At 48.0% G+C, this 26,894-nt stretch overlaps 13 protein-coding genes across 13 annotated transcripts; 9 read left to right on the plus strand and 4 right to left on the minus strand.

Annotated features, from left to right (window-relative positions):
• Window positions 1-897: 897 nt before the first annotated feature.
• Window positions 898-2,713, plus strand: N7500_006384 (Zn(II)2Cys6 transcription factor; the record flags this gene model as incomplete). Its single annotated transcript, XM_056677528.1, is given in 5 exon segments — window positions 898-910; window positions 957-1,354; window positions 1,787-1,937; window positions 1,949-2,613; window positions 2,666-2,713. The coding sequence occupies 5 exon segments, from the start codon at window positions 898-900 to the stop codon at window positions 2,711-2,713; spliced, it is 1,275 nt and encodes a 424-aa protein (XP_056532528.1).
• A 113-nt stretch (window positions 2,714-2,826) lies between these two features.
• On the minus strand, window positions 2,827-3,814 carry N7500_006385 (oxidoreductase, short-chain dehydrogenase/reductase family; the record flags this gene model as incomplete). Its single annotated transcript, XM_056677529.1, has 4 exons — window positions 2,827-3,038; window positions 3,126-3,277; window positions 3,338-3,538; window positions 3,597-3,814. The coding sequence occupies 4 exons, from the start codon at window positions 3,812-3,814 to the stop codon at window positions 2,827-2,829; spliced, it is 783 nt and encodes a 260-aa protein (XP_056532529.1).
• A 359-nt stretch (window positions 3,815-4,173) lies between these two features.
• N7500_006386 (uncharacterized protein) lies at window positions 4,174-6,411 on the minus strand (the record flags this gene model as incomplete). Its single annotated transcript, XM_056677530.1, has 10 exons — window positions 4,174-4,364; window positions 4,420-4,504; window positions 4,563-4,679; window positions 4,735-4,821; window positions 4,893-5,008; window positions 5,063-5,188; window positions 5,242-5,469; window positions 5,587-5,759; window positions 5,820-6,006; window positions 6,102-6,411. The coding sequence occupies 10 exons, from the start codon at window positions 6,409-6,411 to the stop codon at window positions 4,174-4,176; spliced, it is 1,620 nt and encodes a 539-aa protein (XP_056532530.1).
• Window positions 6,412-8,535: 2,124 nt separating this feature from the next.
• N7500_006387 (GNAT family N-acetyltransferase) lies at window positions 8,536-9,261 on the minus strand (the record flags this gene model as incomplete). The annotated part of the gene is made up of 1 exon (XM_056677531.1): window positions 8,536-9,261. One exon carries the CDS (start codon window positions 9,259-9,261, stop codon window positions 8,536-8,538), a length of 726 nt encoding a protein of 241 aa, XP_056532531.1.
• Window positions 9,262-10,474: 1,213 nt separating this feature from the next.
• N7500_006388 (uncharacterized protein) lies at window positions 10,475-11,812 on the plus strand (the record flags this gene model as incomplete). Its single annotated transcript, XM_056677532.1, has 5 exons — window positions 10,475-10,877; window positions 10,980-11,074; window positions 11,130-11,495; window positions 11,562-11,702; window positions 11,759-11,812. The coding sequence occupies 5 exons, from the start codon at window positions 10,475-10,477 to the stop codon at window positions 11,810-11,812; spliced, it is 1,059 nt and encodes a 352-aa protein (XP_056532532.1).
• A 655-nt stretch (window positions 11,813-12,467) lies between these two features.
• Window positions 12,468-12,966, plus strand: N7500_006389 (UDP-glucuronic acid decarboxylase 1; the record flags this gene model as incomplete). Its single annotated transcript, XM_056677533.1, has 3 exons — window positions 12,468-12,509; window positions 12,572-12,696; window positions 12,771-12,966. The coding sequence occupies 3 exons, from the start codon at window positions 12,468-12,470 to the stop codon at window positions 12,964-12,966; spliced, it is 363 nt and encodes a 120-aa protein (XP_056532533.1).
• Window positions 12,967-12,990: 24 nt separating this feature from the next.
• On the plus strand, window positions 12,991-13,620 carry N7500_006390 (uncharacterized protein; the record flags this gene model as incomplete). Its single annotated transcript, XM_056677534.1, has 1 exon — window positions 12,991-13,620. One exon carries the CDS (start codon window positions 12,991-12,993, stop codon window positions 13,618-13,620), a length of 630 nt encoding a protein of 209 aa, XP_056532534.1.
• A 1,136-nt stretch (window positions 13,621-14,756) lies between these two features.
• On the plus strand, window positions 14,757-16,334 carry N7500_006391 (Pyridoxal phosphate-dependent transferase major region subdomain 2; the record flags this gene model as incomplete). The annotated part of the gene is made up of 4 exons (XM_056677535.1): window positions 14,757-15,135; window positions 15,190-15,540; window positions 15,586-16,037; window positions 16,092-16,334. The coding sequence occupies 4 exons, from the start codon at window positions 14,757-14,759 to the stop codon at window positions 16,332-16,334; spliced, it is 1,425 nt and encodes a 474-aa protein (XP_056532535.1).
• Window positions 16,335-16,799: 465 nt separating this feature from the next.
• On the plus strand, window positions 16,800-18,392 carry N7500_006392 (Zn(II)2Cys6 transcription factor; the record flags this gene model as incomplete). The annotated part of the gene is made up of 3 exons (XM_056677536.1): window positions 16,800-16,836; window positions 16,891-17,151; window positions 17,212-18,392. The coding sequence occupies 3 exons, from the start codon at window positions 16,800-16,802 to the stop codon at window positions 18,390-18,392; spliced, it is 1,479 nt and encodes a 492-aa protein (XP_056532536.1).
• A 1,921-nt stretch (window positions 18,393-20,313) lies between these two features.
• N7500_006393 (homeobox domain-containing protein) lies at window positions 20,314-22,233 on the plus strand (the record flags this gene model as incomplete). The annotated part of the gene is made up of 3 exons (XM_056677537.1): window positions 20,314-20,639; window positions 20,696-20,895; window positions 20,951-22,233. 3 exons carry the CDS (start codon window positions 20,314-20,316, stop codon window positions 22,231-22,233), a joined length of 1,809 nt encoding a protein of 602 aa, XP_056532537.1.
• A 923-nt stretch (window positions 22,234-23,156) lies between these two features.
• On the minus strand, window positions 23,157-23,909 carry N7500_006394 (phosphatidylglycerophosphatase; the record flags this gene model as incomplete). The annotated part of the gene is made up of 1 exon (XM_056677538.1): window positions 23,157-23,909. One exon carries the CDS (start codon window positions 23,907-23,909, stop codon window positions 23,157-23,159), a length of 753 nt encoding a protein of 250 aa, XP_056532538.1.
• Window positions 23,910-24,213: 304 nt separating this feature from the next.
• N7500_006395 (putative small nuclear ribonucleoprotein SmD3) lies at window positions 24,214-24,941 on the plus strand (the record flags this gene model as incomplete). The annotated part of the gene is made up of 4 exons (XM_056677539.1): window positions 24,214-24,295; window positions 24,425-24,485; window positions 24,608-24,737; window positions 24,833-24,941. The coding sequence occupies exons 1-4, from the start codon at window positions 24,239-24,241 to the stop codon at window positions 24,939-24,941; spliced, it is 357 nt and encodes a 118-aa protein (XP_056532539.1). The 5' UTR covers window positions 24,214-24,238.
• A 1,260-nt stretch (window positions 24,942-26,201) lies between these two features.
• Window positions 26,202-26,693, plus strand: N7500_006396 (nuclear transport factor 2 family protein; the record flags this gene model as incomplete). Its single annotated transcript, XM_056677540.1, has 2 exons — window positions 26,202-26,205; window positions 26,266-26,693. 2 exons carry the CDS (start codon window positions 26,202-26,204, stop codon window positions 26,691-26,693), a joined length of 432 nt encoding a protein of 143 aa, XP_056532540.1.
• Between the last annotated feature and the right edge of the window lie 201 nt (window positions 26,694-26,894).

The raw sequence follows: 26,894 nt of genomic DNA on the forward strand, positions 1-26,894 counted from the left end.
CAAAGAGGAGCTCAGATATAGGTAAATCAAGGTTGCATTATAATAGTAAGAGAAGAAAGAGCCGCGTTTAGATTCTAGGACAGAGATCCATTGGTATTTAGAGTCAGTCCAACTGGTGATCAACTTGTCAGGCAAGGCGCCAGGAGCTTTACAACGCATCGATTTACCAAATCACAGCAGGGTCAGATTTGCGTGGCTGAATCTCGGGCACTGGGGCCTCTTGGGATCTCGAATGAAATGCATAGTTCTCTTTCTAACCAAGAGACGGGAGCCGAGAACGACCGAGCCTCATTTGTTGAGATTAGAGCATCCTAAAGATAGCCTCCTGAGTCGCTAGATGCATATGATGAAACGACACTAACATTCCTATATGTCGGTACCTTTTCGAAGTATGGCGGCTAATGTACTTCGTAGGGCATCTCCATTTGAGGCGCACTTTTCCAAGACCCAATGGTGGGCTAGAGTGTTTCACTTGCCGCCAACACTAGTCAATCCCAGCGCGTAGGGAAAACATGTTCATATTTAGACTAAGAAATCGCAAGAAAAGCTCGATGGATCACCTTTTTGAAGCAAGGAGGAAACACGGCATTCGTTGTGGCGGGGTTGGCCAACGTCGGGGATACAATTGTTGGAGGCTTGATAAGAAAGGCCTCAATCACCTTCGTCTTCCATTAGGGAAATTGAAGTCTGAAAACAATGACATCGGATTATAAGATGCCATTTCAGATCATAGAAGGAAAAGGAAATTGACAATCAGCAAGTAACGATGGAAACCGTCACGTGGCGTTATTCCCGGCTTTTCGCCGTTGGGCCCAACCTCCCTCTCCCCTATCTCAATTTTATTTAGAGATATATATAATTTTCTACGACAGCTGTTGTCATTAAGTGACAGAGGATATGCCGCCGGGAGGTTTGTGAAGTATCCAATAAGAAGATGCGGCTCTAATGATCACCAGGCCCGGCTTGTATAACATGCCGTGAAAAGTGTCGCAAATGCGACCGGACAAAACCCGTTTGTCAAAGATGTGTGACCAAAGGCTTGGAGTGCAAGGGATATCCGGAAAAGTTCCGCTTTGCAGGGATAGCAACCCGGGGCAAGTGGAAGAACCGGGCGGTCCCTGCTGTGAGCAGTGACCGTGCTGTCTCGACCCAGCCAGACATCGAAACCGATCATCCAGTTGCCAACTATAATAATTCTAATCAGCAGCACCTATGTGCTTCGACCCCACGCAAGAATGAGGATACTGACCCACTGCCAATTCTTGATCACTCCTGGCCACAGCCAGAAGGGCGAGCCGTGGAGTTAGATGATTTATTAATGCTAGAACGGACGGAGGTGTTGTTGACACATTGTGTGTTCACTCTATTCCCAATCTTGCACAAGCATTGGCTAACCCCAAAATTTCAGATGACAAGATTGTATGTCCACATCAAATCGCGCTTCCAGCTGCCGGCGCGGACAACCCTTACCAAGTGTATGTTTTACCTCTTGCGTATGAACAAATAGGTCTGCTATATGCAGTCCTAGGCCTTTCTGCATGCCACCTGGGAATAAAAAATGCAGATGTATATTTGCGAGAAACCCTGGCTGTTGAATATCGACTCAGAGCTATACGCTGTCTTGGAGACACTCTCCGTAACAGGATATCTGGCGAGCTGGATGAAAATGAACGGGATGGTATTTTCATTACTATCCAAATACTGTTACTCCAGGATGTGAGTCGACAACATTGCATATCACTATCTGATGTCAAAGCAAGAAACTGATAGCTGAATCTGAACGAAGATTTTCGAATCGGGTATCTCCACCCACGGAGTTCATATCACAGGTGCACTGTCGATTTGCAACCAGTTGCGCTTGTGTGATACACTTTCCACGGAAAATGAACGAACAATCTTCTTCCTAGGGAATCTAGCATGGCAAGTAATCTCATATCGTTCTTGGCAGACCTCATTTCTAACGCATGTCCTACTAGGCTAGACATCATTCGTTCGCTTGCAGATCCACAAAGACTCTGCTTCCCTCCGGAGCTTCGTGAAGCTGTAGCCACTTTGAGCGACTTGAAATTCGAGCGAGTCAATGGCTGTCCTCGCGAGATGTTCCTGGTCATGGGGAATGTCATAGAATATGCCAAGGCGCATGCCATGGGCAAGATGGCAACAACCGAATACGAGCGGCACCTCAATATTTGCCGGAATGAGTTCTACTCCTGGCGGTTGAGGACTGACAGATACCCAAACGATGATCCTCGCTGGCCTGCAGTTGCCGAGGCATTCCGTCACGCATGCATATTGCACACATCTCGCTTGTTGGATGTCACCGAACCGGCTGAAGCGCCGATAATACAAAATTCCGTCACAGCGATTTTAGACTCCTTGGCGGAAATCCCCGCAGACTGCCGTCTGATCGAGTTGGTGGTCATGCCACTTTTCATGGCTGGGGCCGACGCTTTATCTCCGTACGCTCGGCATTACGTTCTTCTGCGGTTCGACCATATCCGTGCTCATGGTGGAGTGAGTAACCATATGTCCATTTCTCTGCTCAAGTCTGTCTGGGACGGCCGAGGTAGACAGAGAAAAAATGACAGCAGCAATGTTCCATGGATCTGGGTTGTGAGTTGCTCTCTCGGTGCGCTGTTTACTTGATCTTGGCTGACTTCTGCAGACTCGCGATGCGGCATCGGAGCGGCAACATGACTATCTTATTATATGAGTTTATCCAGTACTTTGGCGCATTGAATCTCGTGGTAGCTTTTGAAGAGATTCAAATTGTTGATCTGGTTTAGCTATTCAACATATAACGGCAGTCGCTTGAAGACGCAGTTTTCAATCGACATCACGAAGCATTGGGGCGAACTCATCGAAGATCTTGCGACGCCTGTCTGCCAGATCCCGAAAGGCCTCCGAGGGTGCAACACTACCACCGAGAATCTCATCACTTCCCGTTTTCAATGCTTGGTAGGCATCTTCAGCATACTGCTCGACCGGCATCCCCATGGCTCGTCCTTTCTCAATACCCATATAATCGTGTAGTTCAGCTATAAGCAGCATGATAATAAGCAAGAATACGCTTCATTCTCCGTCCGAACAATCGGGGATCTTATTGGACCGAGATATTCACTTACTTGACACAAGAGGTGGAGCCAACTCGATCACTTTGACATTCGATTCCCTCAGCTGGTCTCGCAGGCAGTACACAAAAGCGTTCAACGCAGCATTAGCGGCCGAATAGGCTGGGATTCTCGGCGCAGGCACCAAAGCCAGAAGCGTTGTCGTACTTTCCTTGACATATTAGAATGTCTACCAAAAACTCTTGTTCTGAAGAATGTGGACTCACAATATAAAGCTCGTTGGGATGGACCTGGACAACAATAACGGGATGAATGCCTGAGTCAGAGCAACGTAGCTAATGAAGTTAATGTCCATCTCTGCCCTGAAATCGCTCAAGTCCCCATCCTTAGGGTCCGTCAATTTGTATTTCCGTTGGGAACCCGCGTTGAGAAAGACACAGTCGATATCGGGATGGTGAGCGATTGCACTGGTACAACTTTGTGTCAGAATACTGTTCGTTCACAAAATCTCAATCGCCAACTGACTTTGCAGCAAATTGGGGAGCCGCGTCAATATCGCTGACATCATAATTCATCCCTGAAGCCTTTTCCTCGCCGTGCTTTGCAATGAACTCATCGAGACGGTGTTTCCGCCGTCCTACGGCAGTCACTTTGATGCCGGCTTGTATGAGACGATCGGCTAGCGCTCTGCCGATTCCCGATGTAGCTCCAACGAGCAAGACGTGCTTGTATGGGAATGTCATCTTTGGACGAGGTGCGGTCAAGTGAAATAGATGCCTTTAAGGAAAGAAAGAAGTACTCGAGTCAAGTTGGTGAGCAGTCCTTGAAACCCAACTTAACCGTTGAACCCATCAAGCGGTGTGTATACATGCAGGTCGCCAGAACCCCGCAGTGTCTATCAAGGCACGTAAAGTCTTTCATTTTGTCTGAATCGTCTTAAAAGCGATATGACAGTAGTTGCGCTACTGCAGCATTATAGCAGGAGGGCAATGGCCAAGCTTGAGTGAATCTTCGGACATGTAGACGCAGCATCAAAGCTCGTGCTTGGTTTTGATTTGTTAACTAATGATATATCAAATTTGGGTTGGGGTGTATATTTGAATTAATCCAAGCCAAATTTTTTGACCTGAGAAGTGTTAGCCACTTTGCCATCGTCTTCTCTAGATCCCACCGATGTATCTCCCTCTATAGACGATGACTCGAGGGGGTCAATAGCCGAGTGACTCGCCTCTGCCTTTGCTGCTTTTTTCTTATCGCGCCACAAGAGGAATTGAACAGTTGCTGTGCCCAGGACTGAAAATTAACTGTCAGTAAGGAACTAGGCTGGAACAGAGAATGGGCTTCTTACTGAGCAACACTTGAAGCACGATCGACCAAGTATACCCTTTTGGAGCTTGGGGAAATGCTGTGGTTTTCCACATGAAATTAGGCGCCTTTGTTCGACTTTGTTAGTATGTACTTGAAATCAAGGGAACATACAGAAATACTCACGACTGCTTGTACAACATAGGCAAGGTCGTTGGCCATCGCAACAAGTAGCGCTCGCTTTTCCGTGTCTTCGGAGCAGATCTCGTTGATCCAACTCAAGATCAATGGGCCGGCACCACCCTAAAGGCACTGTTAATATGTAATAATTGAACGCTCCGTGGAATAGTAGACTCACGCCAATATTACTCAGCCAGTAAATAACCGTACGGCCGTTGATATTTGTGTAGAAAGGCATCTTCATCATTAGGGAGGCAAAGATGAGCTGTGGAATAGTAGTCGTTAGATACGCGTACCACAAAAGTCACTCGACAGATATAATTCCTCTCGACATACAGTAGAAATGGCGCCGACATAGATAAATGGCCAGCGAGCGCCACGACATGGCCCATCGGATAGCCAAGCCCAGACCAACGACATGGCGATGAGCACACCGGTTGTAGGGAGAGGTACTTGTACAAGTAATTAGCTAGATCCATTAGGGTGCAGAACCAAATCAAACTCACAGTTATTGATCTGTGCGACAGTGTAAGACGTTCCGGGGACAGGGGGAGGGTGGGCATTAAAGCTTTTCAGCCAATAGCCCATCGCAGGCTGAGGCAAGCCATTGTTCCAAAGGATGTATAGCAATGCTAAAGGATGTCAGGATGGTTCCATGACAAGCAAGGCGCAGAGTACGACTCACGAAGAAGATAAGTATGCCAGCTCAGCAGAATTCCTTTCACCTTTGCCCTAGTCCAAGGCTGCTTCCCGGCGCGTCCGATATCTTGCATTCTCTTGATTGACAATTGATGCTCCTTTTCTGTTGTCCACCATGTCTTCTTGCCACTTTGTGGTAGATTGGGAAAGAATATGTACCCTGCGAGCGCAAGCGGTAGCGTAATGATGCCATCGATAATGAACAGCCAGCGCCCTATTCTCGTCTGTTAGCAGTTTGTCTCTTTTCTCTCCTTTGAGTCGAGATGAAGGTGAAGGATGATTGAGTCAAAAGGCTGAGAAGGGAGAATTCAGAAGAATTACAGTCACATACATCCAGCGTATCCATGTGTTCCATTCAGGTTTGTATAAGCAGCGGCTTGAAGAAAACCGCTAAATAGAGTGCCAACTGAGCCGGCAAGCCAGAAGATCATTGCCCGCTTTCCGATTTCTTGTGGTGTGTACCATGATCCCAATAAGTAATGAATTCCAGGGTAAAATCCTGATCTATAACGAGGTTAGTAGCTGGCCGCTAGCAGTAAGCTCAAGATTAGAATAGTGGCATACTCAAAGAAACCAACAAGGAAGCGCAAAGCATACAGCGCTTTATATGATTTGACGCTTGATGTACAGATAGTCGCGAGTCCCCATCCTACCTCCAGCGAGGGGATGACCCATCGAGGAGAAACTCTTGTTAACAGCAGGTTGGATGGAATTTGGCCAATAACGTATCCCACAGTCCAGATAGACGTGCCTAGCACAATCCTTGTTAGCAAATGCTCAGAACATCCTCGACTCTTTCCAAAAAGGACGGGAAAGCCCGTTGCGGGCGAGAGCGAAAGTACATACTAGTCACTAGTTGATTACCGAACATTTCTAAATCCTCCTCCATGCCACTGAGAAAGGCGTTGTTGACATTTGACTGGTCGATGTTCTTCAAAAAATAACCCAAAGATGCAAATGTGAGGACGAAAGCATCTACTTTGAAAAGCATCCAACGTTGGTCTGGTGGAAGTTCCCATGTGTCCCATACATAACCTTTCCATGACTTCACAGGCTTTACAGCATTTTCAGTCTGGGTGTTGTTGGTCTGGTTCTCCGCATCTATGCTGTACACCGAGGCGGTCGTCACTTGTTGAGAATCACCTGCAGTTCCCATTGTGTTTTGGAGGGTTATGTGGCGCTGGATCACCCAGTGCGCCGGTTCAAAACTGTACAAGATGTTTTGGTGATCCCGGCAATTCTACCGGTTTTATACGACTAGTGAGATATGTCCTCAGCGAAGCTAGTAATCGCGTCACTGACAGATCTTATAAGCATCCTGCATTGATTTCAGAGAGTGAGGAGAAATCCAGGCAACAAATCCGACACTAATCCTGATTGCATCCTTTAGGGTTATCTAGCGGGCCCCCCAGGACATCAACATGGCGATTCTTCGGGGCAAATATACGCAATAACTCACGCAATTTAGCTTAAATCTTGCAAGCTCTCCAAAATTTGCGTACTACGCTTATCTCTAAGGCTAAGAGAAGCCTCTGGATTGCCTTGCTGACAGGGCTGGGCTCTCGAGGTTACGTGCTAAGACGCAATCCTCCAGCATCTTACGTGCTACCATGGACTCGAACAATACATGCGATGATTAAAGAACCCTCCCTCTGCTTTTCCAGCTCCACATCTGGCAATGCTTGGTATCAAAGGGACATCTGATGGTCGGAAGTCGCCCTGTGTCTTGAAAGAAATATACTAGCCCAATCCTCAACGAAGGGGTTGATCTAGAATACTCGACAGCTAGCGTATTGCCTCGAGTCTATGATCAAAGTCCCCCGGCTCAACAGATAAGTACAGAGTACATGAGTAAGCTCGCACTCGGCTACATAAGTACTCATTGAGTGCTTCGAAAGGCAAACAGGCCAAGGGTACATCCATGCCCAGGCAAACAAGCCACTCTGCTGGGAAAGGAGGATGGGTAGCCACATTAAATGCACTACCCCGAGCCCTTTTTCATCAATGCTTTGACGTCAATACTTTGAATGATCCAATTGGCCTCAACCTTTTTGGTCACGCTCGCGTAGAATCCAGGAATGGCTGTGCGGTGATCTCAAACATGAAGATATGCCCAGGGCGTGAGGGAAGGATAATATTACAATTGGTTTAGGACAATGCACCATCGCGATTGTCATTTTATCAAATTCTTTATGTTCTGACAAATTTGATATTCCCCGCTGTCTGAATCCTGAGACTTAAGTTTCCGCTTTGGGAACCAGGCTATGTGTTCTTCTTCTCCTATAAGCGACATTATAATAACCTCTCGAAACTCCACCGTCATGATACCTATAAAGCCAGGAACCAAGTGTGCAGATATTCCCCGTCCCAGCATCTCAAGTGCACAGGAAATTTTGGATGAATTTGGAATAGCGCCATTTCCTCTGGCCCTCTGCGAGGCATCAATGCGAGTGAAGGCTCGTGCGACCATAATCCATCCTTAAGAAACCCCTAAGTTCCTAATGTCCGAAGAAAGAGATGAGCGAGCAGTACACATTCTATGCGACATCGCCGACCGACACAACCGCCCATGCAGCCTCATCATTGAACGGCTTTAGGCATGTGGACAACCCGCTGGTCGTGGAGCCCCAGGCGATGGTTGGTTTCTGATACTCATCTCCCTAAGCGAAGTATTCTTGCATCTCCGTGGACTCTTCGCAACCCGCAAAATGGCTCTTTCAACGTCTCCTGGTCTGGGTTTCATGGCTCCTCATCGGCCTCGCCTATCCGTTTTACAACGTGTCTCTTCCCACTGATCTTGCCTCGCGGGGCGCAACTTTCGGACAGGGTATCCCGTACATTGCCTGGTGGAACTACGTCATTTATAATATCTGTAGAATCTTCGGCCCTTTTCTGGCGGGATTCATTTGTCGCTCCTGGCTTTGAGCTCGTCGGGGGACCATGATTATCGGAGCTCTGGTCACCATGGTTTTCTTTTTCTGCTACACGCAAGTACGCCCCGCGATTTCTTTCTGCTTGGATGTTTATTATGATACCCTATCCCATTCATATACAAGAAGAAAACATAGAATGACTCATCATCCCTACTTCATATAATCTACGGAAAACCTGCTGCCGGTATAGATAGAGTAGAGTGTTAGTACTAGTTGAACCAACAAGGTCATTGGGATTTGTGGGCAAATTGCCTGAAATCACTGATAACCCGTCGGCAAAATCAAAGCAGTTTACACATCCCTAACTACCAGCAACTGTTCTCGGTGAAGTCATCAACAAAATCTACTCATCTCCCCATAACCTTCGCCGCCATTTCCCTCGCACCATTCTCCCACTGATCCCACGCCAGAGAAAGACTGACTGTGTCGCGCCACAAATCCTCAGGATCACTTCCAGGCGGCGGTTCCTTGCCATGTCCCACTTTCCCATTTGTCTTCCCTTTCACAAACCGCATATGCCACGGTATGACTCCGATCTTTTCAAATCCCATCCTCTGCGCAAGTCGAGCACTAGCAAGGTTCATCGTGCTAGCCATCCAATCTACTCTGCGTAATCCAAGACCACCTTTCTCTGCAGACTCAAAGGCAAGCTGTAGAGCGAGGCCAGCAGCATTAGTGGCCACATGGGTTCGCTGGTAAGGAGGCAGGATGACAATAAATCCAATCTCTGCGCACAGGTTTATCGGCGAGGTACGGATAAAGCTCACAGTACCAGCCAGTTCACCTTCAGAGTCTTCTGGGGATGGTGGCCGTGTCTTGTCTATGATGGCAAATGCAAATGATTCTGGGTTGGAGAAGGACAGAATGTGACTCGGGGAATCGCTGTAGAACAGGGATTTGAGCTCGGTTGCTGAAGCCGGGGGACACATGGGCATATGTGCGTAGATTTCGGGATGCGGCGATGATAGGCGGAAGAACGTTTCACAGTGTTGCTCTGGATTGAATGGGATGAGCTTGACACGTTCGTTTGATGCCCCTTCCACGTGGAAGGGGAAGACTGAGATTGATGCCATTTTGGGGTGGAACTGTTGGGGTTGGAAAGAAAGTCAGATCTCTTGGTAACTTGATATATTCGGTAGCTGATTTCTAGATGGTTCTGCGCAATCGGCAAGTTGCGGAAATGAGTCAGTGTGAGAACGGTTCGTCTTACAGGGGAGAAGTTGTGAGTCACTCTTATAGGCGAAGTATTCTATCTCAAATAAATCTCCGATATCAAAATATGTATTTTAAATTTCAAGTCCATACAGTTAGTAGACGGGTCAGAATATAGCGATCATAACTAGTGGAACCCCCGAAATGGGCTATGAGAGGGCCTGTGGGTTGGGTTGGGCTTTGCGAGCCGCTAGTCCCAGGTGAGGCTGACAGGCACGGTCTCTGTTATATGGCAAGATAGCCCTGGAGGCTTGCTGGATGTAGTCATCTTTGTCACCTAGGGAAGCATTTCATCCCTCATCTCAAATTTAAATATCTGGCACTTGATAGAACCGTAAAAGAAACACTCTACCCCCAACTTTTTCTTCATTAGTGGTCCTCCTGTCAGGGCCCTATCGGGGTCAGAAATAAATAACCGCACGGGTCAAGGTCTGGTAAACGAGAAATATATCTTTAACGGATTGTCGAGAACTTATTTCCCAAGTTGAGTTGACTCGTGATCCTTGTAAATAACAGCATAACTTCGGCCCCAAAGAAGTTCAGATAGCGAAGGCCCAAGACCCCCCAAACCAATTCCAACTAGTAAATGGAATAGCACTGGATATCAGCCTCCTCCAAGCAACCTAGCACCCCTCCTATGTACCTATAAAATTCTTTTTATTAGCGGCCTGAGCTCGAGTCTAGCCTGGGATTGAAAAAAATAGCACGTGCATAATGGCGCGAATGTACGGAGTAGCTTTCGAGAAGTTGGTGATAGACAAACAAACTAAAGAAGACCCACAGGCATTGTCCAAGCAGGGCCTCGAAATTCTTTTGGTGTGGCAGTCCATCACCAATCACCAGTCCACAACGAGCAATCACGCCTAGCGCTTACTTTGAAACGACCCCGTGGGGCCAAGTGAGGAAGACTCCCAGCGTGCGCCACTTTTGCAAACGCTTTCCAACATTTGATTATTCTTTTGAAAGGATCTTGGCATGGACTGCTCTATTACAGAGCACTTTTAAATGGTATCGCTGCGCCAATGAGTGACAGAGAGCTGGAGAATCTCTTGGAGTAGAGCCCTATCCATCGCGATGATGTTAAGCAAGACCACGGTATCTCCGAAACTGCTTCGTGCTATCGTCGTGGTTGTGGCTACTTGTTTGGGAGCTATGACTTTGCTAGAACTTCGAGCCACGAGCCGTTTGGGCAATCCTAATAATGACTTTGCTGTCGAAGCCGGGAAACCTGTCGACTGGTCGCGATTTGCGTACACTCAATATGCCACCGACCGATTTTATTTGTGCAATTCGGTCATGCTATTCGAGAGCCTCCACCGGCTTGGAAGCAAAGCCGATCGCGTGTTGATGTACCCATCAGATTGGTCCGTATCCAAAACAGCCGATTCAAGGGAAAGCAATATGCTTCGCTATGCACAGGATCATTATGGAGTCAGGCTCAAGCCAGTTGAGATACAGATGAAGTCGGGGAGTGATGGTGAGGGATTCTAGCTCATCCAGCTCATCCAGTGTTGCATAGCACTGGATTAGAATGCGGCTATGATTCAATATAGAACTGACTTTGCAATGCATTTACCAGTGACGTGGTCAAAGAGCTACACAAAATTGCTCGCGTTCAACCAAACGGAGTATGACCGGGTTCTGAACTTGGATTCAGATGCAACTATCTTACAGGTGTGCATATCAGTAATGGACTTGCCTGTTGCAACAAAACCTGACTTATATTCAGACCATGGACGAGTTATTTTTGGCCCCGTCTAGTCCCGTCGCTATGCCCTTGGCATACTGGATGTATCCGAACAAGAGGACTTTTACAACCGCCCTTATCCTCATTCAACCGTCAGCAGCTGCCTTCGATCGCACGATGGATGCAATGTCCAGCGCCAACTCTAGCACCTTTGACATGGAGATCATGAACAACATGTACAAAGATACTACGCTTACTATACCGCATCGGCCGTATATTCTTCTAACTGGGGAGTTCCGCTCCAAAAAGCACGAGGCATATCTAGGTAATCCAGGCAAACCGTGGGATGCTGAACAGGTTTTTAAAGAAGCCAAATACTTGCATTTTTCTGATTGGCCTGTTCCCAAGGTATGTCAGACATCGAAAATAGACATCGGTCGTCGATAATTCTAGAATGCTAACTTCTGTCGGTAGCCATGGATCAAAGCTCTCCCTGGTGTGGTCGAAGAATCGCAGCCTCAATGCGAGTTGAACCCAGCCTCTGGCCATAGAGATGACTGCCGGGTCAAAAACCTTTGGTTGGGACTTTACGAGGACTTTAGGATCAGACGAGAGGTATGTCGTGCTCCTCTCCATATACTAACTCTATCAAATTTACTAAATTTGCCTAGCATATATGTGACACTGCGGTACGGGAAGGTGGATACCCCGAGGCAGTCTCATAGATCTGTTCAACGCCGTTGCACATTGCACGATCACGATATATAATATCTGCCGTAGTGCCGCCTGTCATCGAGCGATGGACGTTCATGTGTTCTATTTATGTTTTCCTGTATATTAACACAAGTCATCATTGTGACCTGCTCGGCATTCAACCATGAGGATTTGAGATTAATGAAGTCTCAGGCTGAGAATTGACATGGTCATTGTATCAAATCAAAACACATGTCAGATAGAATTGTCTAGTCAACTACGGAGTATACATGCAAGGCAAATAGAGGGTGGCTCTGACGTACGCAGTAAAAGAAGGTGGCTGACTGCAAAAGGTCAATGCGCAGACCCTTTGCCTATGTTGTACTCCGTACTATCCTTTGAGATCTTCGATGATATATACCGTTCGCGTTCAGCCATCTGTACTCAAATGCGTCGATATGTCTTATAGTTCCACACGATCCAAGGCAACAGGTTACATACAGCCAGCCACATCTCCAGTAGTTGGATGTTACACAGAATGCCACATGTAGATCGCACGGCCTCGTTTATCTCCAGCCCCAGAAGGAATTCCACCATTCTGGTGTATTTAAACTCAGTTTCTGTATTGCTTTTCCTTTCTTCTCTTGCGGTGACATTCAGACGGCAGAGGATATACCAGTGAGCTCGATGGATGACACGAAAAGTCCCCCCAAAGTGCTTGTGGCAGGAGTGAGTAAGAATCAAGACAAATTGGCACCATATTTCTAACATGTGGGGTATTTAATATGTAGGCAGCGGGCTTTTTGGGATCAAACTTGGTCGATCTGCTCCTTGAGACTGGATATACAGTGATTGGGCTCGACAATTTTCAGAGTGGCTCATCGCAAAATTTGAGCCATCTAGAAAACAATCCCCGGTTTGAATTTCTTCAGTAATCTTACCCTGCTCCCCTATGAGAAACAAGCCTGCCAGTCTCTGACTAAAAGCCAGTCACGGTATTCAAGATCCTCTTCCAGAGCTTGAAGGAATCGACCAGATCTACAATCTAGCTTGCCCAGCAAGCCCAGTTCATTATCAAAAAGACCCAGTTTCTACCTTGAATACTTGTTTCCTCGGTACTCAAAATCTGCTAGACCTTGCGAGATCCAAAAATATACGCATTCTGCACACCAGCACCTCAGGTTAGCAGTGCACACCTCTATCCCTTGATATGCGCCTAACCAAGGGGGCTCCCATGAGAACAGAAGTCTACGGTGACCCCACAGTCCACCCCCAGCCCGAGAGCTATTGGGGCAATGTGAACTCATTCGGCCCACGAGCCTGCTACGACGAAGGGAAACGTGTCGCCGAAGCCCTCTGTTACGCCTACCGAGAGCAACACAACGTCGATATTCGCATCGCGCGGATATTTAACACGTACGGCCCGCGTATGAGGGCGAGCGACGGCCGCGTCGTTGCAAGCTTCATCACATCTGCATTGGCCGGCGAAGATCTAACTCTTACCGGCGACGGCACGGCAACCCGCTCGTTTCAATATGTTACCGACTGTACGCATGGCCTGTATTCTCTGATGCAAAGCGATTATAGCAAAGGCCCAGTGAATATCGGTAATGATGGGGAAGTCACTATTCAGGAACTAGCTGAAAGCGTCATCGGGCTTGTTTCACGGATGACTGGCCGGCCACCCGTCTCTGTTGCGTATCTGCCAGCATTGGTAGATGATCCCACAGTCCGTCGGCCGGATATCACGTTGGCAAAAGAAGTGTTACGATGGGCACCGGTTGTGCAGATGGAAGAGGGATTGCGGAGAACAATTGAGTGGCATATCAATGAGGGGTAGTTTGACTGAGGTGCCATTGGTGGAAAGCTGCATCAGGGTTATCTGGTGTGGCTTCCGAGGTCACTTACATATATTGAGCATTCTTTTACTCGATGTCTGTTTGTGCTGTGACCGTACAGTTTTAAACATCGCGCCAACCAGGTGCCGGTTTTGACTAGCAGAAAAGTGGCCAACTAATCACAACCGGGGCCACCCCGCCCCGGGGCCGGGGACCTATAGAGTTATCCCTGGGGGAGCTAAGCATCGATCTATCTTTTCCATACTCCGTAGAATTGTAAAAGTTCGTTGATAACAAGTTACTTGGTAGCACTATAGAGCCTAATAATGCCAAGTACGGCGTAAACATGCAAGACTTGTGCTGTGTATAACCTGAGAAGACCTACATCGCTAGGTAACAATGTGGCGATTAATAATAATAATAGATTCTTAGATATAGCCTTGGAAACTTCTTAACCCGTTTGATTTTTCCTAATTTGTAGATCATGTAGCGGCTTATATAGTAGAACATATATTGATATATTGCCGTGGAGCTTCCTCTATATATTTGAATGGATCTAGATCCAATGAGAGCTATACGAGAAACAAAAAAAGCATATAGATCTAGGTCTATAGGTGAGAATAAAGCGACTAATGATATAGGTTGGCGCGGTGGCCTCTGATGGCCTGTATGTGGTCGGTCCTCGAAAGTCTTTCCGATACCCCTCTATGGCGTCTATTATGCACCTGTGTAACCGGTCAATCAATTTTGAAATCAAAGCGCGATCCCCAGAGATTTTCTCTTATCAATAAGCTCTATCTCACGAATTGTCCAGCCTATCAAATTTACGCTGAAGTCAATGAACGTGGGTCCGACAAAGATTTCCTCTTTGGGATTAGCTTATCGCAGGCAAGTATGAACTTCAAAATGAGCGACAAGGTGAGACTCGCCAATCACGGCGTTGTGTATAGGCTGTTTTTCAAGTCCCGGTGTCATAATTCTGCAGCTTGATTCTTGGCCATTGTGGAGTGAGTACGTATATAACTCCCATCCCCCCCAGCATAAGCACCAGTTCAAGTCCAACGTCTTCAGTGAACATCGCCTGATTCAGCCTTTCTCTTTCAATACACCAGCCCCTTCAGAGTAATCAGTCCATACAATGGGTGACTATACACCAGACGTGGTAGCAGCTACAGTGCCTACTCCTTCCGAGAAGCAGGTCGAGGTCGCTGGCATCAAATCATCTAGCGGAGTCCTTTACCACCAGCTGCGAAATGAGCCCTTGAACATCGTCGGCGGTCGAGGCAGCTACCTGATAACCGATGGTGGTCTGGAAATTTTAGATGCAACATGCGGTGCAGCTGTATCTTGTCTGGGCCACAGCGACGAGCGTGTCCACGAAGCCATCTTGGACCAGCTGAAGAAAATCCCCTACTGCTACTCCATGTTCTTCACCAACAGTGCTGCGGAGAGCCTTGCAAAGCTTTTGGTAGACTCAACTGGAGGCAAGATGTCTCGTGCCTACATTGTGAGCTCGGGTAAGAAGTCTATTATTCATGCTGAACCAAGATTGGTTACTAAAACCATAATAGGTACCGAAGCTATTGAGGCTGCCATGAAGATGGCCATTCAGTATTTTACAGAGTTGCCTACCCCTGAGCCCCAGAGGGTCAATTTCATTTCTCGGAAGTCTTCTTACCACGGAAATACTCTGGGGTCCCTTGCGCTCGGACACCACGCCTTCCGTCGAAGGATCTATGAAAGCCTTCTGTCGAAGAATATCCACCACGTGCCTCAATGCTATCCATACCGTGGAATGCATGTCAATGAAAGTAACGAAGACTATGTCGCAAGACTTGCTCAAGAACTGGAGGACGAATTCCAAAGACTCGGCCCCAACACCGTCTGTGCATTTGTAGCCGAGACTATGACAGGTGCTGTGAGTACAAGCCAATCCCACAATACCAAACATACTAACAGTCTTTGAGACACTTGGCTGCGTGCCCCCTTGCCTGGTTACCTCAAAGCACTGAAAGCCGTCTGCGAGCGACACGGTGCGCTCTTCATTCTAGACGAAGTGATGTCCGGCATGGGCCGTACCGGAACACTCCATGCTTGGGAGCAAGAAGACGTTGTCCCTGATCTCCAAACAATTGCCAAGGGACTCGGTGCCGGCTATGCTCCGGTCGCCGGGTTACTCATTAACAAGCACGTTGTTGATACTCTGAGCAAAGGTACTGGTGCTTTTATGCACAGTCAGACATACCAGGGCCACCCAGTTGCCTGTGCGGCTGCATATAAGGTGCAGCAAATTATACAAGAAGATAATCTGCTGCCCAATGTGCGGGCGATGGGAGAATATTTGGGTCAGCGTCTTCACGAACGCTTGGATAGCCACCCTCACGTGGGCGAAGTTCGAGGCAGAGGCTTGTTCTGGGCGGTTAGTTCTCTTTATATCCATTCTTCTGGTTGGTCTGCACTGACATGATTATAGATGGAATTTGTTCAAGATAAAGAGACGAAAGCGCCATTCCCACCTTCAAAGGCTCTTTCTCGCACGCTGCACGCGACAGGTCTCAAGCCTGAAAATGCAATTTCGTTGATGCCTGGAAATGGTGGTATCGATGGTGCTGAAGGTGATCATATTATTCTGGCGCCGGCCTATAATACCACTCGCGAGGAGATTGATGAGATTGTCGACCGAACTGTTCGGGTTATACAGCAGGTTCTGGGATAGATGTTTTTTGGCGGATTAGTCTATGATATCTTCTCGCTATTTGGTTTCATAATTGCCACTCGATTTCAGAGTCACAATGCATAAGTACTCGAGCATGTTCGGTAAAACTTTTTTGCTGCTGTACAATAGATCAATGTCGCGGTATATATATAGAGGCGGAAAAGTAGTCTTGCTAGCAAATCCAAAAGCGTTCGCCATAGCCATTTTTCCCTCCCTCATCCTCGCTTCTGGTGAACTATGATGGATACATCAAGTCCTATCATATCTTATGGATTTCGTCCCATCCATTGACATTGCAATTTATACCTATCGCCTCGAGTTTGAAGCAAGGTAATTGGTCAACCATCAGGTGACCGTAATAATAGAGATAAGGCTGCGGGGCAACAAGATACCCCAGAGCCCGGCAATATATAATCCTTGCTCCTACTCTTATCATGGCCATATTGCACTATTTGTTCGGTCGTAATGCCTGGAGGCGACAAGTTCTCACGGTCACGGACTGGTACGCATGTTTGTACCAGGGCGAAGTACAAGTGCTGATATAAATTTGGAACAGGATGTCTCCAATGCCGAAAAAAGCACAATAAATGTGACGAGCAACAGCCAGTTTGCTCATTCTGTGTTTCGCGGAATTTAGACTGCAAATATTCATCGGGTGTGAAATGGGTTCAACAAAAAGAGCCAATGCCCACAAGGCATAAGCCTCGCTGCAAAGGTACCCGTCGAGCAATCGAACACAACATGCTAGGTCGGCCTTCAGCACTATTCGCAGAGACATTTTTTGATTCTGCAGAAGATAAATCTGCCTGGGAATATTGTATGTGATCTCACGGTATGTAATTGGGATTGGAATATCTAATCGAACTTACTTGGACAGACATAAGCCTCGTTACATCCAATGTCCCCGCTGTAGATGGCCCGGAAAACCCTTACCGGCAACTCTCAATACCAGCCCTGTCATCACCAATCCTTCTCGAGACCATCGTCTGCATATCGACAGAACATATGCTTAACTTCGGATTAGCCAGCATTGACATCGCAGCCCAGCGCCAGCAGCGAATGCTCAGAACACTCGGACAAAACCTGCTCAGTATCAATGCCGAAGAAGCTTGCGACACAGGTGCAGTCGTAGCGAACAACAAGCACGAGCGAGAAGCGCTTCTCACGGCAGTTGTCCTTCAAGGGATCGTCGTTGCGCAAACAGCAGACGGCGTACTGGAGCCCCACGTTAAATGTGCTGCTTGGCTCATGCAAGCACTAGGCTACTTCGATGAAATACCACAAAACTCCATCACACGCATGGCAGTACAGCGCTTTGGCATGGTCGACGTAATGCTAGCAATCTCACGACAGCGAAGGCCGTATGCACCGCGGAACTTCATACTCAACCAGCCCAACCAGGATCGCTGGGACACTACGGAGCCCTCGTTTTACAAGATGACAGGATGTCCGCAGCCACTGATGTGCTTCCTAGTAAGAATAGCGCATCTAGCCTGCGACGTGAGCGAGGGACTTGAAACAAATACAGATGAAAGCGCCATGCTCAACGAGGCATTCCGACTCGACACTGAGCTTCGAGCCTGGGGATCCGGATATAGTGGAGCCCTGCCAATGCCAGGCGAGCGCTCACCACTGGATATCCTGACCGAGTGCTTTTACTGGACTGCGCATTTACTACTTGCGCGTCGGGTTTTTCGAGATCAAACATGCTCGCCGCGGGTGCAGCATTTGGTGCATGTGTGTTTTGGGCTGATGGATCATCTGTCGACAGGGTGTGGACCCGATTCATCGCTGCCTCAGCCATTTTACCTTGCTGCGAGGGAGGCTATATTGCCGGAGGACCGTGCATGGGTTCGGCAGAAGCATGAGTCTATGACGGCTTACTACAGGGAGCAACAGCGGAACTCGGCAATGGACCTTATTGAACAGATCTGGGAAACAACGGATAAACTACGGGAATTGGGAAGTGGATCTGGTTGGCCGAGGGAGATTGAATTGTCAATAGTGGATAATTATGTGCAAGCCCTTGATAGAAGGGCTTGTTTCTTCATCTTCTAACGAAGTTAATTTTATATTTCGGGGGGCTTTTTATTCTTATTTTTTTATTTTTTTACTTCCCCCTCGGGTAATTATGAATGAACCGGTTCGCCGCGCATGAAACAATGAACGGTCCAAGGGGTATGGTATGTTGAGTCTCTACCTAGATGAACATGCCGGGATCTCGCATGTCAACAATGGAAGATAGGGCAGCTGCATATGTCGGGCCAATAGACTCGAATATTACTACGTACATGCAGTAGCCGAAGCAAGATAAAGCACCGAAGGAGCCAGCGCTAGACTGAGAGAGGAGGCTGAATGCAATGCCCTAGTTTGGACATTGATGAATGGACGATTATAAATTCAATGTAGTTACACTCCAACATACTCCAATGTACAATGTACAGTGTCTAAAGAGTATAGTATCTGATACTCCGTAGACTATCCGGATATGACGGAGGGCTGAATTCAAGACTGGTCGGGGTTCAGGGCCTGGAATGACCTGTCATGTCCCCTGAACCAATCATAATCAATGACGGGGCGGGTACCTGAATGTTCCCTTCTGGTCCGCGGCACTGCACGTGTAACTGCATGCTTATTGGCTCAGTTCACTGGATGAGCCCCCTAGAAACTGTGGGTGTCCAATAGTCACTGCACCCTGTTCCTGTGGCTGACTTATTCTCGAATCAGGGGAAACTCCTCTCTGTCCAGGGGAAACTCATCACGTCCGCGCTTTATACACTTCGTTGTCAAACGCATTGACATAGGAATATGTTTCAGATACCCCGATCTCACGTGGATGCCGTTCGCATCCAAGCGATGTACTTTCTGTGGTTCATTTGACGCCACCATTTCCTATTGTGTACGGAGTACTAGACGTGCCCCTGAGAGTAACACAGCAAGACAATAGGCCCCGAGTAAGGGAGTAAGGGGAACACTCGTACCCCCTCTCCAAAACAATGGTCAGTCTGTGCCCTTATTTCTCTCTCCTCCGTACTCCGTCTGCTGCTTGGGCTTATGCACGTTGACGCAGGGGCCCAAATCAGTCTCCCCTCCACTTCCATTTCATACTTCGTATACTGGACCCAGATGGGAAACCACTAGATTTTCTGGTACAACCCCATATAAGGAGAAAAACAAGAAAAAGTCGTAAGAGAACTAAAAAAAGACTGAGAAATCGAGGCCCTGACGGAAGAAAAAAAAAAAAAACAATGGGGCCCCCACGAGGTGCCAATAGTTCAGAAAGCCCCCGGTGTGTCCATGTCATGCCCGGTTCCCCGTGTAGTCAGCATCCCATCATCTCCTGATCCGCTTTCTTCTGGTGTTTCTTGTTTCTTATTCCCTCCATTCTTTTCTTTTCTTTTGCGTCCGTTTCATTCTTTCACGGCGACGTTATATCACTCTTTCTACCCAATTCATTCGTTTCCTCGAGAACGGTTTGCCCCCCTCCCGTTCCCGCCCCGTTGATCGATTCAACCCGGGTATTAGCCATCTTCATTGATTCTTCATTGATTCTTGTCGATATAGGGAGAAATTATTCCCCTGCCATTCGTTTCCAGCTGCTTAGGCCAGCCTTTTGATTTATCCCCTCCTCTCTTTTTTTCTGTGGACGCCTCTGCGACGCGCCCTTTCAACCCAACCACCCAGTCTCTGACGTGGACACCCTCGAACGCGAGATTCCTACGCTAGACTTTCATTCGTTTTACATCTTCAACTTGACACTCTCGCGCCTGTGGCTGCTTCGAGAGAATTAAGATTCCCAACACTCCGTCTGTTTCCGATCACACCCATCCCATTATCTGTCGGCCGGATCGTCACACACCGTACCTTTTCTTCCCGAAAAAAAAAAAACTATATACGCAACCCAAAAAACTGCATATTAACTACTTTGGACACTATTCACATTTTGTGCGATACAATTTCTACCGTACCACGTTACATTATGTCTTCGTTGACAGAAATGCATTACCCGCCAACCGGCGCAAGTGTGTCCATGGCGTCTTCTTCCTCGCCTCCAGCTTCCACGCCCTCTCCGTCGACCTCAAGTGCTACCACGGCTCATTCTTCTGCCGCGCGCCGACCTCCTCGCAAAAGCACCCTAACTCAACAACAGAAAAACAACAAACGTCAACGCGCAACTCAGGATCAGCTTGTCCTTCTGGAAATCGAATTCAACAAGAACCCAACACCTACTGCGGCTACCAGAGAACGCATTGCTTCGGACATAAATATGACGGAACGATCTGTTCAAATCTGGTTCCAAAACCGGTAGGTTCTATCTAACATTGTGTTTCTATCTTTTATCTTTACTGACCCGAAGTTAGTCGCGCGAAAATCAAGATGCTGGCGAAAAAGAGCATTGAGACTGGCGAGGGATGTGATTCTATCCCAGAATCCATGCGGCACTATCTTGCGATGCAGTTCGACCCGAACAAGCCTGGCGCAAGAGATCCCTTTGGCCGTGCTGGTGCATATGGCCCACCTAGCATGTACGCGAACGAGACCAGTCCTTCTGGCAAAGTCGGTATGTTAAGAGCCTCCTTTGCTACGCCGTCTGTGCAACTAATTTGTCTTTCTAGTGATTTCTCACTTCACTTGTCGTTCCTTGACCGTCGGTAGCTGGCGACGCATTGGACAGAACGCCATGGACTTGGTCGTTTTCTATTCCCCTGACAAGGCATGCATGACTTATTATATCAACAACGATGCTGCCGGTTATAAAATCGAGTATCCGTTCGCTTATATCAAGAATATTACTTTGGAAACAGGTGATCCGAACCCTGGGCCAAATGGGGAACCGCCACGACAAGGTGGCCTTGTCGTGGAATTGAACCGCCCGCCGCACTTTTATATGGACTCGTCCAACTCTGGAGGATTCTACCAGTGCGGCGATTTCACCGAGGAGCAGCAAGCTAGTCAGATCATGATTCATCACCTGGGGGGCCATCCCAAGGTCTTGAGTGTTCAGCTTGCTAAGCTTGTATCATTGGAGTCCTTCCAAAATCGCCTAGCTTATAATAACCCCACCTTTGCCATGCCAGCTGCGATGTCTCCGCCGTTCATCCAGCGCCCTGCGTCTCAGCCTAACCAATTTGCCGCTCCCACTTACATGAACCTGTACCAGGACAGCAACCACCTAGGCTTCAACATGCCTGCTGCTCGTGGCCACAAACGTCAACGAAGCCGTTCAGTTCCCGTTGCAATCGACATCTCGTCACTCCAGAGTCCCATGTCGTCATTCCACGTGCCACCCCCTCCACCCCCATTCAATCACACCGAGGCGGGCATTTATGCGCCTGTTCCACAATCAGTGCACCATCTCCCTACCGACCTCCGCATCGACACCCAAGGATATGGCCTGGATTTCCATACCAACCCCATGTCCGCGACGACGACGACTGGATCTCCTCCTGATTTCGCCAGTCCCATGTACAGCAATGCCGGACAGGGCGAGTCCACGCCAGTAGCCAGCATGGCGCCCCAATTCAACTTACCCTTTGTCTCATCAGGATCAAACGATGCCTCGACAATGGGCTCCCACGCACCATCCCCTTACGCCAGCATGAGCCCTGCCGATCCACTGATTGCAAACCACTCGCCGCCATTGTCCAGCATGTCACACAGCTCGTCCGATATGTATGCCTTCTCGCACGACCAACAGACCGGCTTCGATGATGGTCTCTCCATGAACGATATCTACTCGAAACACCAGGTCAACTTTGGCGGTGCGCACGAAAGTCCCAGCTTCGAACTGCCTATGCATGGCCTCTCTGCCCATCCTTCTCCCGGCATGGGTGATTACTCCCACAGCATGGCTAACCTGGACGAGATCAACTCGCAGGGTATGCCAACTGGGTCATGAGTTTGTCTTTCTTTTTGTCTCTTGATGTTTCACGGCCTTTTCTGTGCATGCGGCGCTTATCCTTGTCGATGGGTTCTTTGTGGTTTCAACTTGGAGGAATTTCTTCATTGTCCAATATCGAGAGGCGTAGGTGGTGGGTTTCGGTGTTTTGCAAAACCCCTCGGCTGCTCTCTCTTTGGACGATGCTCGTCTCACTGGCGATGGCCAGTGAAGCGATTTTACCTTTTGATGTGTTTCTTGCGTGACATACCCTGTCTTGTTGTATTAAAATACCCTTTCCATTCTGGGGCCGGTCCTGAAGCGATTTTTTTGTTTTTGTTTCTGTTTTCCCGGCTGCCCCGGTTGAATTCAGGACCTTTTTTCCCTTCTTCTTTTCTCCCGGTCAATTTTACCATTTTTTATCTTCTTATGATCAGGTTTTTTTTTTCTTTCTCATTTCTCATTTTCCATTTTCAATTTTTCATTCTCCTTTTACGTGGTTATGCCAAACAGACCGACTTGGACTGCGACTCCATTCCGCTCGATTTTCTTTTTTCTTCTGTCGTTCTTCCTCGGTGTTGCTACACTTGTGTCTGATTTGCACTCCTATTCCAATGTCCCGTTTTCCTACGGGCCCGGAGTCGGAATTCTGCACATGAGCTTGTTCTGTTGGCACTTGTCTGACATCCAGCCATCGCTGATCCTTTGGTCAGCGCAAAGTCGTGATACCCTCTGCGCCGAGACCATACAAAAAGGACAGCACTGAGCTCGCGGTATACGAGTCTGGGAAACTGACGCTATGCTCTCAATAATTTCAATTTGCATCGCATATAGATCCGTGTGATTGTAGCCGTAGTTCACTCTCGCTTTACTTACTATGCAGTAATACATATTATACAAGGGTATCTCAAACATCTCATATCAACCCAGTATGCACCGCATGTCTACGACCGCTTCTGCTTCTCCCACCCCATCGGCAATGGAGCCGTATATCCTCGCTTCTCCCTAAGAAACCATTCAATCCAAACCTCCATCTTCTCCAAAACATTCCGCTCCGGCTTCCCCTCCATCCCAACATCAAACACCCCTTCCTTACACCAAACACTCCACGACCCCATCATTCCCGCCATAAGTACATCGGTCCCGAGTCGATCTCCAACAACAGCGATCTCATGTGCAGACTCAACAACCCCCCTCTCCCGGAACCACTGCACGACCTCGTCCCCACAGAACGGCTTCTTTTCCGCACCCGCCGGCAGCCGGAAGACAGGAATACGCAGATGCGCAAGCTGCGCTTCCAAATCGGAGACTTCGCTGTCGAAGTTCGCGTGGCTACCGGCGCGGTTTGAGACGATCAGAATCGAGTGCGGGTTTGTCGTTTGATTGTAGGGAGAGGTTGGCGAGGTGCGTAGGGAGGAGAGTTTGGCGAGAATCTGCGGTGGGAAGGACGTTGTTTTCGCCGCGCAGAGCGTATTATCTTTGTCAAGCACTAGGGCGCGGATTGTGGGCGTGCGTGGTGGTTTTTCGGGTGGTACTTGAAGTCCTTTCTTTGCGCTAACCAGGTGTGGTCCTAGGTTCTCGGGCAGGTGGGTGAACGTTGGGATTGTGAGGTGTGGAAGGAATTGGGTTGGTTGTTTGAGAAGGGTTTGGACGGCGTGGTTGAAACCCCGTAGATTGGAATTGGGTGAGCCAGCCATAATAGCGGGTTTCGTATTTTGATATAGGGTTCTAGGAGATGTAGAAGGTGCTATTGCAGGCGCATTATGTGGGAGCTTTTGTGCTTTGGGGGGTTGGAGTTGTTGTTTGGTCGGAATTGATAGAACCCAAAGCGGAGAGGATGAGCTTAGCCGCAAAACTCGCCTTTCTCTTAACCTCCACTTACTCCGACCTCATCACTGTCCCACCATCTCCCCACGACCACCAATTGTCCTGATCTATCCCTTTCTTTGCGCGAGGGAAGCTTTCAGCACTCATCTTCGACTTCTTTCTACCCCTTTCCATCCCCGCTCGCCGTCACACAGTCAAAATGGGCAAGCTCACGTCCACGATCGGCATCCCGATCAAGCTCCTCAACGAAGCGCAGGTGCGTTACATTCCTCGATACTGCTGTCCCGATTATTCGATGTGAAAGAAGGATCAATACATGATTTTGCGAAAATGGAGATCACTGGGGATAGCGCGAAAGAGAGGGGCTAATATTGTTTTCCAACAGGGCCATGTCGTGACGATTGAGATCACATCTGGAGTCGTCTACCGGGGGAAGCTTTTGGAAGGTGTGTGGCTCCTTTTCGCTCGAGCTTTTTAGCATCTGCTCTCTAATCAGAGAGGCGGTCTATAAACAAGCCTGGGGAGTGTTTCTTTTGCGCGGTTCCATACTGACTGCTTTTCCCTACAGCCGAGGACAACATGAACGTTCAGCTCAAGGACATCACCGTCACCGCTCGCGATGGGCGTGTTTCCCATCTCGACCAGGTCTACATTCGCGGCAGCCACGTGCGATTCTTCATTGTGCCTGACATGCTCCGGTACGTCAAAACCCTGATATTTAGCTTTTGGATCGCAATTTGGTCATAAGCAAATCTCCAGTCTGCATCTTTATTAACTCTTCTCTCTCTTCTAGTAATGCTCCCATGTTCCGTACACGAGGCCAGCGCGGGCGCGGTGTCGGTTTGGCGCGTGGTAAGGCTACGGTGCAGCGTGCGCGTGGCCAGCAACGCGGCCGGGGTTAAACGTGATGTGGAAAAGACGAAATCGCAGTTTCAAGGCCTCACAAATTCAGAGTGGTTGGCGTTTTTCTTTGTTTTTCTGGTTCTTAGGGGATTTCTTTTTCGGGCTTTGATCTTGCGAGGTCTTAAAACACCGGCTGGCATTCCTTCTTGTAGATGCTTCGTCGGATCACCATTAAATTTATGAATCAACACCCGACATGATTTTCCTGCTCCCATAGCTTAAATGTGATCTTGTGTATGTTCACAAGAAGTCCGGTTGGGGTAGTAACACTGATTGAATGGCTTTGGACGACGGCTCATATCCAAAGAGCATGTTTCGTGGACCAAGAATGTCATACCCACAAACATAATCTAGCGAATTAATGCCGATCAAAAAAAAAGAGGAAGAAACATTGGCCATTTATTTCAGAAATTCGAATAGCGAAGTACCTAGGTATGCTCCGTACATCTGATCTGCCGCCGCTTTTATGAGGCTATCAAGGTCAGAGTAAATCTGGGCATGCTAAGCTCTATCACGTGACTAGTTGTCCCCTAAGCGGTGAGTTCGGAACTCACCTGCGTGAGGTGCTTCTGCAACTATGTTGTACGGAGTAGGCTTCGCGAAACGTGACTTACTTGACACACATGGGTAGTGGCATGGAGGGACTCTGTGGGCAACTTTTTGGACTTGTATGGATATAGTTTGCGAGTTGTACTCGAGACTCGAGAATGAAACGATCAAGGTGCATCCCCTAGTGTGCTGAACGCATTCTATCATTGCATGGCTGGCTATGGATACGAACTACCATCTATACTATCTAAAATATGACCCCTAGTTTGTCATGACCTTCCACCTTTATATGTAGATAAATATCTTTCTTTGACAGGGATCTGGCTAGTTCAGTATGTCATTCTAATTGTAATCAGTTAATATGCAAAACCCTGGTATATAAACAATCCTGGCACTCATTCATTCTAAAGATTAATTGGAGACGAATATATGTATTTTTACCACTCGACCACAGCAGAAACCGTAGTCCTTATATGGGCCCAGAGGCGCCATGGCTGATGTTTAACATCAAATTGTAGATCAGGGCTAGCGCTGACAAATGTACTTGGGTAGGTATGTACCTACGCATTGGCCGATAGGAAACTATATTCGTGGGGGCCAGCTTACAAATGGGGAATGAGATCTATAGCTATAAGGCCTAGAGGTCCCTTCAATGCACTTGAATCATTTTCCAAATTGCCAATCCAAGATTCAACGCAACCGCGTCCCTTATGAGTATGTCCATAAGTCTACGGTCTTCTGGTTTGATTAATGGATGTCTAACATGTCTCGCAGTGGATAACCCTGAAATCAAAGCATCGGCCATTGAATGGCTTCAGCGATACCACGCATCTGGTGATGCTCTCAATCCCGATGTCTCCGTTCCCGAGTTCTATACTCCAGACTGCGTGATGGCATTTCCAGGACAGCCTCAATTGCAGGGCCATGACGCCATCAAGACTTTCTTTAAACAGCAATTCTCCATTATTGATCGCATGACACATACAATTGGCCGCGTGGATGTGGTGGCGGATCGAATTTACCAGGAGGCCAAGATCGAATATGTACTCAAGGGGGATCCGGAGCAGAAGGTGATCAAGATTGATGGCCTGGCGATTTTTGGTAAACGGGCGGAGGAAGACCAGATGAGCTTTTTCACCGTCTACTTGGACCCACGCGAGTTGTTAGAGAGGAAGCAGATTGTTGATGCGATGGGCAGTTGAATTTACAGCGGCGTTGTCAATCCCTGTTCTTGATCTATCGTGGCCAACACGGGAGTATCCCTGAAAAACACAATTTAATCACTGCATACTGCTAAGATTATCACTATATTCTAATTAGGTGATTCAAACAGAAAAGTAAGCTTGGGTCCATGCTATGAAGTAATCCCGTAGCTTACACTACCGCTGCTCTCATCTCTTTTC

Source organism: Penicillium coprophilum, assembly GCF_028826855.1.
Source record: "Penicillium coprophilum strain IBT 35676 chromosome Unknown utg000004l_segment0_segment0, whole genome shotgun sequence".
Lineage (NCBI taxonomy): Eukaryota > Fungi > Ascomycota > Eurotiomycetes > Eurotiales > Aspergillaceae > Penicillium > Penicillium coprophilum.